At 40.7% G+C, this 14194-nt stretch overlaps 1 protein-coding gene across 3 annotated transcripts in view; it reads right to left on the bottom strand.

Moving 5' to 3' along the window:
- Nucleotides 1-14194, bottom strand: part of CRACD (capping protein inhibiting regulator of actin dynamics) — a 107153-nt gene that overhangs the window by 34621 nt on the left and 58338 nt on the right. The window contains exon 3 of one of the 3 annotated variants that reach the window (XM_069977649.1): nt 9975-10152. Coding sequence is in view for 1 of the 3 variants with exons in the window: in XM_069977647.1 (XP_069833748.1) it covers nt 9695-9702 (8 nt within the window). In the remaining 2 variants the exon portion in view is untranslated. Of the gene's footprint in view, nt 1-9694; nt 9854-9974; nt 10232-14194 lie in introns of those variants that run through there. The other 2 variants (XM_069977648.1, XM_069977647.1) reach the window with 2 other exon arrangements.

Here is a 14194-nt window from a genome sequence, read left to right as displayed (position 1 = left end):
AATGTAGTCACAGATGTACTCAGAGGGTGTGAGGCAGAACTACAATGCTCCGGTGCCTGCCAGCTATGGGCAGGTACCACTCATAGGAATGTGGCACTGATTCATTGTTTGGCTTTTCTCAGTCTGACATGTGGGTTACAGGGATTATTCCCTTATTACTCTTATTATTTCCTTGATAATAATAATTCTATTACTGAATAGGCAGGTCTGACCTCTTTTCTGCACAGGTTTTAATAAATTCTAATATATCTGTAAGGGTAATTTTAGCCAGGGATATTTATCATCTCTGCCCTTGGTAGATGATAAATCTTATATCAATAGCCTTTCGACTGCTTGGATCCAAACCAAATGCTAGAATTCATAATCCAAATTCATCAGCCATCAGTTCCCCAAACTCCCATAGAGAAAGAGCAGCAGGGTACTTGCTCGAACGCAGTCCATTTCCAGGCCTCGTCTCTTCAGTCATGCAACTGGTCAGGAGCAGCACAGGAGTCCCCGATTCTAGTGACCATTGTGGAACCAAGCAGTCAGACACCCAATGATCTAACATTTATTATCCATTTAAGGCTATGTTCACAGACAGTATTGCTCAGTAATTTTTCAACCAAAACCAGGAGTGGGTTGAAAGCTCAGAAAGGCTATGTTTACACACCGTCATTTCTCTTGGATGGCTGTCATTTAATGGCAAATAATTGCTATAACAAAGATATTTACCGTTACAAGATGCCTGTCCACTAACATAGCCTTTATATGCTTTTAACCCACTCTTGGTTTTGGTTGAAAAATACTGACCAAAATACTAAGCAAAAATACTGTGTGTGAACATAGCTTTAGGTCACACGCTGTATTTTTGCAATAAACAATAGCCGTTGTAACAGGTTGCAACAACAGCCGTTGTTTATTGACACCAATCGATTACATTAAAGGAGAAGGACGGTGAAAATGTTTATTGAATTACTGTATTGCCTCCCAAAACTTATACAAATCACCAATATACACTTATTACAGGAAATGCTTATAAAGTGCTTTTTTCCGGCACTTACTACTGCATCAAGGCTTCACTTCCTGGATAACATAGTGATGTCACGACCCGACTCCCAGAGCTGTGCGGGCTGTGGCTGCTGGAGAGGATGATTGCAGAGGGATGCTCAGTGTCCCTCCAGGGCCCTGTGTCCCTCAGTGTCCCCCTGGCATCATCCTCTCCAGCAGCCACAGCCCGCACAGCTCTGGGAGTCGGGTCGTGACATCACCATTTTATCCAGGAAGTAAAGTCTAGGTGTAGCAGTAAGTGCAGGGAAAAAGCACTTTATAAGCATTCCCCGTAATAAGTGTATATTGGTGATTTGCATAACATTTGGGGGGCGAAACAATACTTCAATAAATTTTTTTTTACCAGACTTCTCCTTTAAAGTGTATGGAATAACGGCTGTAGTGTGCACCTGTAGGGTGTGTGTGTGTATCTCCTCCAAAATAAGTACATCTCCTGGCCGTACTTAACACTGTGGTCTATGGTAAATTGGTAATTCCAATTAAAATCGAATGATGTTCATCCAGCCAGTACTGCAGTATCGGCCAGGTGAGCAGGTCAGACAGCAGCCGTTGTTTGACATGGACATGTCAAACAATGACCGATGTTCTTATCCAATTTGAACATGGCCTCAAAGGTAATTTGTCTGCCCTATATCATGCTCAGAGCGGCAGACATGGGCAGATACTGTAGCTCATAGGGAGAGAAAACTAATTATGCCTCTTAACAAATGGCTGTAAAGTTATGAAATCATGTTGTCCTTCTAAGTTCCAGAGTTGTGGAGACTTAGAGGTTGAGCTGAAGGCACTGAACTTTGCTATGAATGGAAGTTGCATATAAAGTGAATGGAGCAGAAAACAAGCATGCATGCACACAGCTGCTCCATTCACATATTGTTTTTATGTGTCCTTTTTTAAGCAATAAAGAAAACACTATTCTTAAACCATACAAACATACAGTGGCATCTAGCTCCTGTATAAAAAAAAGTGCTATGATCAAGCTACAGCAAAGTGGGTGTCCTAGGAGTCTAGGTTCACACAACCTCTTTTTTGGCCATTCAACGTCCGTATTTTTGGATGTCTGTGATTTTAAGGCCAAATAACGTCCATGATTTCAAATTAATGGCCGTTATTTGGCCTTAAAATGACATACATCCAAAAAGACGGTTTTCGAATGGCCAAAAAAATACTTTGTGTGAATCTAGCCTAAGTCTGAAAGACCTGCTACTCCAGTCAGGAGATTTAGTCCTTCCATTCGCCTTCCAGTCATGTATGGATGAGAACCAGTCAGTAATTCTTTAGAAACTTTACAGTGTAGGCTGGACTACCAGACCAGAAGGTCCATAGCACCAATATAGGTGACAGAGAAATATATCTACTGAGAAATATAGCTACTGCGCTCAAAACATATAAAAGCAAGAAAATCAATAACAACAAAAATATAAGGTTGCTTCTGAATTGCCTCTAACATATATATTCATGCCACCTCTATATACAGTCTGCATTAATCCCAGAAGGATCCCTCATGCCTGGTTAAGTAATCTGAGAAGTAATTATAATGTGCCCCATTTAATCTGGGTTGTTGTAGGATATGGTAAGGGATCCTTGCCCTTTTCCCTCCTCCTCTATAATAGGGGACTTTGGAGTTGATACTTTGTAGCCTAAAGGCCCATGCACACTGCTATATTATGAATTTGTGTAGTATAGATAGACCGCTATGGGCGCATACTGTATGTCTAAATTTATTTGGAGTCATAGCCAGTATCGGAGTGTAGGAAGAGGGAGGAGTTGGGTAGATGGCGTTTGGCTTACCTAGTTAATAGCCCTGGATCTGTGGAGGCTAATATATAAAACCAAAGGTCAAAGAGGAAAAAAATAAATCTGGGATTGCAAGAGTCACAGATGAGTTTAAGTGATGTCCTAACAGTTAGGCCAGTTACCCTAATATAGAAATGACACTTAAATGCCCCTCAGAAAGACTGGGAGAAGTGACCCCATGGTGTTTGCACATGCCAAGAGCCACCATAGTTTATAAAAGGTTGGATTGTAATCAGATTGGACACTGCATTGCATAGGAAAAGAGCGACATAATGATTATCTACTGTCATCTTTGGTTGCCTGCCAAGCAATCTCTGTTAAGAAAAAAAGAAAAGAAAAGAAAGCTAAACTAATACAGGGTAATTACTCTAGTAATGATAACACATTGATTTGCTCAGAAAATCAGGAATAGGTAATTATGCTTATGCTGCAGCCTTGTTTCTATGACAATCTATAAGATTGCGGTAAGTAGCAAAATGCACCAATAGGGGAAGTGTCTCATGGGGAATGTAATTCCTGGATTGGTCATTGATCTTGTGGTGTCAAAGGTATTGCAATATAATAATGGACACTACATAGGCCAGGGATGGGGAACCTTCGACGCTCCAGCAGTTCCTGTTATGCCTGGGCAGCCGAAGCTTTAGCTTTGGCCGTCCAGGCATGATGGGAATTGGAGTTTTGCAACAGCTGGAGGGACGAAGGTTCCCCATCCCTGACATAGGCTGTACTTGTAAACACAAAAGCACAAAAGTAGTCAAATAAATGTAACCAGCATAAATACCTCTTCCATAATGTATTGTGTTCAACTGAATGGCCACTATTATTCATGAGAACAACCAGAGAGAAGTACAGGTGAGCACTCTGGATTATAACCATTATACTGCTCTTTTTCCTGATAGATTCCCATATACACAGCAGATCCATAATGGAGCATCTATAAACGTGTAAGCCCATACTTCTATACTGCACCACTGTTTGTCTGAGCTTTTATATGGACATTTATATTGAATAGAGTTATATCATATAGATTAGATGCATTTATACTACTGTGTTTCTCCGAAAATAGGACATCCTCCTAAAATAAGACACCCCCACTATCCTACCAACTAGCCTAACGTAAAACATCCCCCTGAAAATAAGGCACCCTTACCCTAAACTAAGGCACCCCCAGAAATTAAGGCTGTAACTCCCTGTGGACCTTCACAGCCAGGGCTGTCCTACTGCACATCTCCCGCCGCAAGCTCCTACCTCTCTCCCACACCTTGGACGTTGGTGAGTGAGTGTCTTATTTTTGGGAAACACGGAATATGGATATTCTAGGGGACATTATAATACCGTATGGTGCACACTCTAGCACATGTGAACATAGATGTGCAGGTCCACACAGCTTATGGTAACACCATGGTTTCCTATCATGTGACTATTTTTACTACACAAACTAAACAAAACACCAAGCCTAAATTATATTCACAGTAAACTCATTTGCTTGATCATCACAGTAAAATGTGTAACCTCCCTGGACTGGATCAGGAAGTGATCAATACGTAAGAGTGCTCTTGTGTACTATTCCCAAGAAGAGCAGAAAGCTACATGTGACTATGGCTATAGCTCCAATAGGGGTAGTTTAACCATCATAAACACTGTTTATGCATATGGACATCACAGAGAGGGGTCTCCTGCTGAAAACCCCCTCTATAATTCCCTTGAATGTCCGTCATGCGATGCTACAAGGTGTGGCTAGCTGCAGCTTCCCTCAGCAATAACTGACTGCCAGGGGCTACTCATGCCATCTTTAAGAAAAGTGTTGCTCTCATGTGACAACCCCTTATAATAAATTATAAGCCGTATAATACAAGGCTTAGAGAATTACACTGTATAAACCATGACTGCACCCAATTTATTACATTAGAGGAATTATTTCTTCTTTGCTTAAATCTTAAATAATTTTGCAAGGGCCTAGAAAGACTAGAAACATCTGGAATCTAGGTTGTCTAGGAGGCATATTTTGCAGGTGAATCTATCTGAATAACAAACACATAATTATATAACCAATGAAGAACTTGATTATCCCAGAGGCTTTCTAGATTCCAGTACACTTACTCTTCAAATATGATTTACAATATATTGCTTAAGCTAAGAGAAAATATTCATGTTTCGTAAGCCATAAAAGCAGTATGCATAGCAAATGTGGCCTCTCTCTCTGTCTGTGTGTATATAGATAGATAGATAGATAGATAGATAGATAGATAGATATCTCTGTTGTCCTGTGAACATACCCTAAAACAAATTTATGTACAGGGTTTTATAGACACGACATGAGGAGATGTTAAGAATATTAATAATGATAGTAATGATACATTGTTACAGTAATAAAGTCATTAAGCTGCAATCTAACAGCTGCATATACCAAAGCTAAGGCTACGTTCACATCAGCGTTTGACCATCCGGCACCATTCCGTCTACCTTTTCCGTTTTGAAGTAAGCAAAACGGAAACTGGCGGATCCGTTATAATCCCCATAGGTTTCAATGATATATTATTGTGCTCCGTTTGACCAAATAGTGCTCCATTTGCATGCAATCCGTTCAAGTTCTGTTTTTCTGAACGAACGAAAAAAATTGTGTTTGCAGTATTTTTCTTTCCGTTTCAAAAAACGAATCACGAACGTAAGGTGCACTTCCGTTTTTTTTTTTTTACATTGATGTCAATGAGAACGGATCTAATTGGAAGGTTTTTCCGTTCACATCCGTTTGCAAGTTAAAAGTTTTTATCAGTTTTTCACTGAGCATGGGCAGAAGAAGCAAGAAACCAAAGAAGAAAAATAAACTGATAGAAAAACGGATGCTGCCTGATGCAAACGAATGCTGACTGATGCAAACTGATGTACAAAAGTCAGTTTTTTTAAGCCAAAATACCAACGGACCATTAAAAAAAAAATGAACATTTTGCAATCAGTTTGCATCAGTCTGCTCATCAGTTTATGCCCATCCGTTAAATTAATATGGAAGGATCCGTTAGCAAAAAAGAAAAATGCTAGTGTGGCCGAGCCCTTACAGGCACGTGTCAGGAGGTTCATGTCTTTGGAGTTTGGACATCAGCCTATGCTGTGCAAAGTTTTACTCTAGAAAGTGAAAGTGTTTAACTCATTTGTCTCAATACAATTTCTAATCGTATTTCTTGTGAATGAATAGAAATACAAAATCACACTACAACCTCGAATATAGGAGGTACACAACTATGCCTATATCTATATCTGTTCTTTAGAGATGAGCGAACCTGGAGCATGCTCAAGTCGATCCGAACCCGATCGTTTGGCATTTGATTAGCGGTGGCTGCTGAACTTGGATAAAGCCCTAAGGCTATGTGGAAATCATGGATATAGTCATTGGCTGTATCCATGTTTTCCAGACAACCTTAGAGCTTTATCCAAGTTTAGCAGCCCCAGCTAATCAAATACCGAATGTTCGGGTTCGGATGGACTCGAACCCGAACTCGGTTCGCTCATCTCTACTGTTCTCTTAAAGTAGTCTTCCAAAGACTAAAGAAAGGGATTCCCCAAACTCACAATGCCCCCCCCCCCTCTCTCTACGTGGACCCTATAGTAGCTACATATAGTATATTGCCTATGGTACTATGGTATATGGTATATCATACTATGGTACACCAACAGCTGATAATATATCAATTACATTGGGGTATACACTGCTTATAAAATGTCATTTTGTATTGTTACGATTAAAAAAATATCCCACAACAGAGAATGTCCACGCAGGACTATTGTGTGCCACAACTGTCCAATAACAGGTAAACTGACACATACCTGCTAATAATACAAGGGCTGAGGATTACATACAGTTGAGTTATGTCACACCATTATAAAGGCACACTCACTCCTTATACCAAAGAAGAGACACAAAAAGAAACCAATCTTGCCTGATGCTTCGATCGGCCCAGGGGTCCCCTGTGTTCCACAAAGAAGAGAGAAGGGGGGGGGGGTGACCTTTCCTATATCACCCTATAGGGACCTGTGTATGCTTCACCTATTTGCTCTGGGATTGTCAGGGTACTTGCCTTAAAAAAGCTTATAAGTTGTAGGATGGGAGTATGAAATCTACCAAGAGAAAGATCAGGGTGTGGGTCGCTCTTTTTAGTGCAAGGTCCTTGACAGTCCCTAACAAGTATAGGGCATTACAGCGAGAGTCATACCACCTTCACATTTGGATACTCTTTGGAACTTGTTCCATTATAGAGTACAAATGACCCCAACCCATCAAGCAATGAATATTCATTTATTTCTCTTCTATGGGATACGGGGGATACTGCAGCTTATCATTTATCCTTAGTTGGATTATTGGCGGGTAAGTGCATTATTCTGACATATTCACATGCTATAGGAAAGTTGTAGCCTACAGTAGCCCTGTGTAGCCATTCTCTGCTGTGGGGTATTTTTTTTAATCATAACAATAAGAGATAAGTTATATAAGCAGTGTACACCCGTATGTAATTGATGTGTTAAAGGGCAACCTGGTGTCTTAGGATTCAACATCTTGTCTTGTAACACTGGGATCCTGGATTTGTATCCAAAGCAACATGCGCATGGATCTTGTATGTTCTCTGCTGGTATATAATTCCACCCACACTATAGTCATACTGACAGCTCCATAAAATTGTGTTTATTGGAAATTAGATATGGAAAGTGGGAGTGATGAGAGTGATTACAATCTGTATACGGCTCTGTGCAATATGTTACATAAAAAACAAAGACAATAAACCAGAGGTAATATAAATAAAGCACTATCAAATATGGCAGGAAATCCCATTTAATATTCTTTTACAGATCCCAATAGAATGAGGAAAAGATGGTTAGGGAACATGGACTGGCTATTCAGAATGTATTAATCCATATCTTGCAACACTGTGGATAGGAGCCCTGATATAATGTAGGCTATGGCAGCATATCTTATCTAAGTTACAAGACTATAATATTTGTGCTGCTCATCTGCAATTTGCTGTCGTGCAATTTTATTACAGTTGCAACTGGCTGTTTAAAAAAATGTACGCGACTCCCATTAAGGTTAGTAGAGGCAAATTTTCATGCGAATAGCAACCTGCATAGAGTCGCATCTCAGTCACGCATTATGCGACACCATTACTAGCATCACAGTGTAGGCCTAGCCTTATCCCCTTGCCTCTGCAGCCTGTTTTGGCCTTAATGTCCTTAATGGGCCTATTTTTTAAATCTGATCTGTCTCTTTATGTAGCGTAGTGATAACTCTGCAATGCTTTGACTATCGCGGTTATTCTGAGATTGTTTTTTCATGACATATTCCTCTTTATGTTTGTGGTATACTTTGGCTGATACACTCAGTAGTTTTTTGTAAAAAAAAAAACAAAAAAAAAAACACAACATTTGTGCAAAAATGTGAAAAATTTACATTTCTTTATATTCAAAATTCTCTTTTCCTAAGAAGGATAGTCATGCCACATAAACTTATTATTACTGCAACATCTACAACATGTCTACTTTATGGTGACGTCATTTGGTGAACGTCCTTTTACTTGTTAGGATGTTAGAGGGCTTCGAAATTTTGCAGTGATTTTTCTGATTTTCTGGAAAATGTCAAATTCTGATTTTATTAGGGAGCAGTTCAGTTCTGAAGTGGATTTGTGGGGCCTGTATGTTAGTTACCCCCATAAGTCCCTCAGCTGTAAAAACTGCACCCCTCAAAGTATTCAAAGTAGCATTTATTTGTTTATTAACCCTTTAGGTGTTTTGAAGAAATTTAAGCACGTTGGAGGAGAAATTTAAAATTTTCATTTTTTTGGGCAGATATTGCATTTTAATCAATTTTTCCCTCTTACACAGCAAATACTAATTGAGAAATGAAACTCAATATTTATTACCCTTTATTCCAATGTTTCTACAAATCCCCCATATGTGGCCCCAGTGCGTCACCTGACTCAACCACAGGCCGCAGACATGACAGAGACCTGGTGAATTTTGGGGCCTTTTTTTTTATTTCAGTTTTTTTTAGCCATTATACCATGTCACAGAGGCCTTGTGGTGCCAAAATATTTGTATAAGACGAGTTGACTTTTCCATCTGTACCATTCTGGGGGACACCCTAATCATTATTTATAAAATTTTTAACGCCGTTTACTGTGACGTGGCTCCATTAGAATGCAGTGCTTCAGCTCGGGCTGGTGCCTGGCAATAGACCGGCGCTGTGTGCGGGAAGCAGGCCGTGGTTCAAAAAAACGACTGCGGCACCGGCTTCCCCATGCTGGCGCCGTTCTATTCATGTGCAACCCTTAAAGCAAATGTACCTTATGGTAAATTTGCTTTAAAGGAGAAGCCCGACAGATTATAAAAGCCGGCAGTCTGCAGAGGCTTTATAATTGGAAAAAAAAAAAAAAAAAACTATACACAGATGGATTCATGACATCCATATGCCATTTAATGAGGACACCTGCACCACAAATACATAAAAAAACTCTTTAAACAATACCAAAAATGTCAGTTTTTTTCATCGCATCTCCCCCCCCCCTTATGTACAGTATTCCAAAGTTGGACAACTGAAACCACAGCTCATCCTGTAAACCAACAAGCCTTCATACAGTTGCATCGACAGTTAAAATAATGTGACATGTCTTTCAATACAAAGATACAAAATAAATATTTTTGTGAAAACCCCCCCCCCAAAAACAGCAGATGATAATAAATCATAGACTAAAGTTATCATGTTATTTAGACTGCATAGTAAAAGCAAGTTCATGAAAAAGGTTTTAAATTCGCTGAATCCTAAAGGACAAGGTATTTTCGATATGGTAAAATAGGTAGACGTTATTACCTCTTCATCTTCCATCCTCGACCATATGAACTGTATTGCCACCAGTCTGTATATCCCTATAAAATGTTATATCCCATCATAAGAGACCTTGATATGAGCGTTGCTGCTTGTACCACTATTGTAACTATCACACAGACCTGTCTTACTGGTCCGTCATGAGTCACAGGTCTATGAATTATGGATCTTTGCTCAGTAACACCTGCAGCCCATATCACATCATTTATCAAACCAGAATCAAGTCCAACAGCCCAATGTAAATAAAGAATAAGCTGTTGCTAACCTCAGATCATCACATGCTTCTTCATCGGAGGACAAGGCTGAGGCTGGGTTACTGCACACACTGCCAATAGACCGGCTTGGCTTTAGTTTGCCTTCTTGAAAATGAAGTGAGGAGGTTTTCTTTTTCTTCTTGCCAAAGAGTTTCCTTAGAGGTTGAAACTTTCCCGTCCTCTTCTTTTCTATAGAGAGAAAATATACAGCGTTATCAGACTTCCCAGGACTAAGGCATGGCCACTAAGAATAAGATAGGACAAAGTCAAAGTGCAATAAGCAAGACTATGAGCAAACAAGGGCTCGGAGTGAATGTCTTGCATTGCCACTGAAGCAGAACTGAGATTATAAAGTCATGCGTTAATAAACACAGATTTCCAAATCACAACACTGTCCCTCCCTGGCTACTCAGGGATTCTCTCCGATCGCATTCCAGTGCACACCGGGATCTGCAAAAACAGTCAACATGTCATTCCACACAGAAGGTGACAATCTGCCTATAGACAGTAGAAGGATCCGACAATCTAATGTGTATGGGCATCAGAAGGACCACATGAGCAAGGCGGTAGAGGATCGGTTCTTTACAGTTTTCTTGGAAAATTCTGTATTGTTTTTTTCCCACAATATGAATGATTCAACATATTGATTGAATAAGCAAAAATGGAGCAAACTTTAGAAAAGTTCAGTGCAACTCATCAATGTGAATGCAACCCAATAGAAGTATTATATAAAAATTAAGCCGATACGACCAGTGCAGTCATCCAGTTTAGATCGGATATATATTTTCAGGGAAGACACCAAAAACAGTCAATAATCTGTGCCCGTAAAGGTGTTGTCGGCTTTCGAAAACCTCTATTTCCAAGTAACATATTAGGGTATTTCAAGTGAAAGGAGAGAGGTGTCTGGTTTCCCTGTTAGGTGGAAATGAGTTCGGCTGCAATGAGCATCTTTCACTCTGGAGGACTCAGCATTACATAAATTGACCCTATAAATAGGTAAGTAGTCAGGTAAAAGCGAATTCTATCTAACCTATTGGAATTGATGACAATCTCCTAAATGCATCTACATGCTCCATGTTTTTATTTGTAAACAAGGGTTCTCTCACTGACTATAGGCCTTATTCATAAGAAAGAATTTTTTATTGCAACTTACCTTGTAAAAGCAAGAGTGCCGTAATTCAGCTGGTTTTATGGTGACCTTCTGAGCTTCTGCCCAACATCCTCCGTGTAAACAAGAATTAGCTGCATGAGATCAGTGCGGAGCGAGAGGCTTTATACCCTTCACTTTTCAGCAATCTTTCATTATTTTACTTTTAGCTAAACTATTTACACTTCTGTTTTATTTCCAATGGCAGACGTCCAACTGCTTGGTATTTACTGTACACATATCTCTCTATTCTGCCGTCATAGAGGAACATAATAGGAGAACATAATGCCACATCTAACACAATCTCGAAAACAATAAAAAAACATCTACAGCGTATCAACCAAATGCAGTTACAGTGACAATTGTACGGCTGAAGGTTTATTGGATTCTAAATGGAACATAATAGAGATTTTAACTGCAAACCGCATGTAAATGAATCAAGCAGCAAATGCCCCCTTCTTCCCAAAAGCCTGTTTATTGATTGGGGGAGGATGTTTATTTCCATGCCATTTTCTGTATTAGGTATGCTATGAGAACAGTCATCCTGTAATATCTTCAGTGACTTGTTACTGACTATCACAGCTATCCTCATAGAGCCTCCAGTCTGGTAGATGTTTATTATGGCCGATGGCTGAAGGACTCTCGGTAAATGTTGAATGTCCTGTCTATGTGAACAAATACGAATCTTAGGTGTTAGGCATTCCCATTCTGCTATGTAACTGTGGCTAGTTCTTTCATTCATTCATTCCCTCGGTATAATTCCATGAACTTCTGGTATTGTTGCTGTCATATGTATTGCCTCAACGTGCTTTGATACCTGTGGTACTACTAGTAAGTTCCTGTGACCCCACTGCATTTCTGTGACCATGCTCTAGTCCAGAATATGCTTAAGTCCTGTGATCACGTTTCATTCCAGACCATGCTCCAGTCCAAACTATGCTCCCATCCAGGGATGGTCCGAACCGAGTTCGGTTCGGGTTCGTACGAACCCGAACTTTCCGCAATGATTCCCGCTGTCTGCCCTCTCCGTGGAGAGGGTGGATACAGCGGGAGGACTGCCTGGAAAACTGGGATACAGCCATAGCCATAGGCTGTATCCCAGTTTTCCAGGCGGTCCCCCCGCTGTATCCACCCGCTGCACGGAGCGGGCAGACTGCGGGAATCTGATGCCAAGCGTTGGGGTTCATACGAACCCGAACCTTGGCAGTTTCGGACCATCCCTACTCCCATCCTGTGATCACGCTCCAGTCCAGACCATGCACCAGTCCTGTGATCACGCTCCAGTCCAGACCATGCACCAGTCCTGTGATCACGCTCCAGTCCAGACTATGCTCCCATCCTGTGATCACGCTCTAGTCCAGACTATGCCCCCATCCTGTATTCACGCTCCAGTCCAGAACATGCACCAGTCCTGTGATCACGCTCCAGTTCAGACTTTGCTCCCATTCTGTGATTACACTCCAGTCCAGACTATGCTCCTATCCTGTGATCACGCTCCAGTCCAGAACATGCACCAGTCCTGTGATCACGCTCCAGTCTAGAACATGCACCAGTCCTGTGATCACGCTCCAGTCCAGAACATGCACCAGTCCTGTGATCACGCTCCAGTCCAGAACATGCACCAGTCCTGTGATCACGCTCCAGTCTAGAACATGCACCAGTCCTGTGATCACGCTCCAGTCTAGAACATGCACCAGTCCTGTGATCACGCTCCAGTCTAGAACATGCACCAGTCCTGTGATCACGCTCCAGTCCAGAACATGCACCAGTCCTGTGATCACGCTCCAGTCTAGAACATGCACCAGTCCTGTGATCACGCTCCAGTCCAGAACATGCACCAGTCCTGTGATCATGCTCCAGTCCAGAACATTCACCAGTCCTGTGATCACGCTCCAGTCCAGAACATGCACCAGTTCTATGATCATGCTCTAGTCCAGACTATGCTCCCATTCTGTGATCACGCTTCAGTCCAGACCATGCACCAGTCCTATGATCACGCTCCAATCCAGACTATGATCCAATCCTATGATCACGCTCCAGTCCAGACCATGCAACAGTTCTATGATCACGCTCCAATCCAGACTATGCTCCAATCCTGTGATTACGCTCCAGTCCAGACTATTCTCTAATCCTATGGTCAAGCTCCAGTCCAGACCATGCAACAGTCTTGTGATGCATATTTAATCCGGTAGTTATATTTCTGTCTATTCTCTGTATCTAGCTGCAAACTGGTGACTATTCTGTGGACCATGACTTTGGGATTATCCTGCAGCAGACCCCCAATCCCCTTACAGGGTTATGGGATAACACCAGGGATCCCTTAGATTCTGTACCCTATTCTATCTAAACCAGTTACGGCCTAATACAAGAATCATACAAAAGAGAAAGAAGTATGTCGTACTGAGAAGAGCTGCAATCTCTTCAATCAGGGCACCGTACAATAATATAGCAAAGTAAAGTATCAAAGCACAACCCGTAGGAACTGTATGTCAGTTATTCAACTAAGATATTGCTGTGCAGAAATAAAAGGGTATAAATCTATATAAATGTTCTTTAGTTCATATGAAAAAATAAATAAATAAACTCTCCCCTACAAGAACAAAAAAGACTCAAAATAATGTTCTAATCATTGCAATCTCCTTGTCTCCTGCGGAACACTGGGTGATTGATGGTCTCCATTATATTTGTTTAATCTGTTTAGTAAAATGCTAATCTCAGATGTAAAAGCAAACAGTAGGATGAAATAGTTATTAAGCACATTCACATAATTACAGAGAGAAAGCAGGAACATAATTCTAGGAAAATTCTCCATTGAAATGACATGCCCTATTGATATGTAATTACAGAACAAGTCACATAAGAAGTTGTACAAAGTTGATTTCATATTCAAAAATATGTGGTTTGCAATCCGGTCTTCTCATGTCATCTTATGAAGATGGGAGATACAAGCAGAGCAAGAAGAGAATAGATAAGGGATATTTTCTTTTCTTTTCTTTAATTTTACCTTTACAAAATTCTGTCACACATGTGACATGTTAGAAATTATGATGAATGAGGGGAAGGGTTGGGTTACTTTGAACTCCA

Source organism: Dendropsophus ebraccatus, chromosome 7 (genome assembly GCF_027789765.1).
Source record: "Dendropsophus ebraccatus isolate aDenEbr1 chromosome 7, aDenEbr1.pat, whole genome shotgun sequence".
Classification (NCBI taxonomy): domain Eukaryota; kingdom Metazoa; phylum Chordata; class Amphibia; order Anura; family Hylidae; genus Dendropsophus; species Dendropsophus ebraccatus.
Note: the sequence above shows the minus strand (reverse complement) of the source record. Positions and strands in the feature narration are given on the sequence as shown.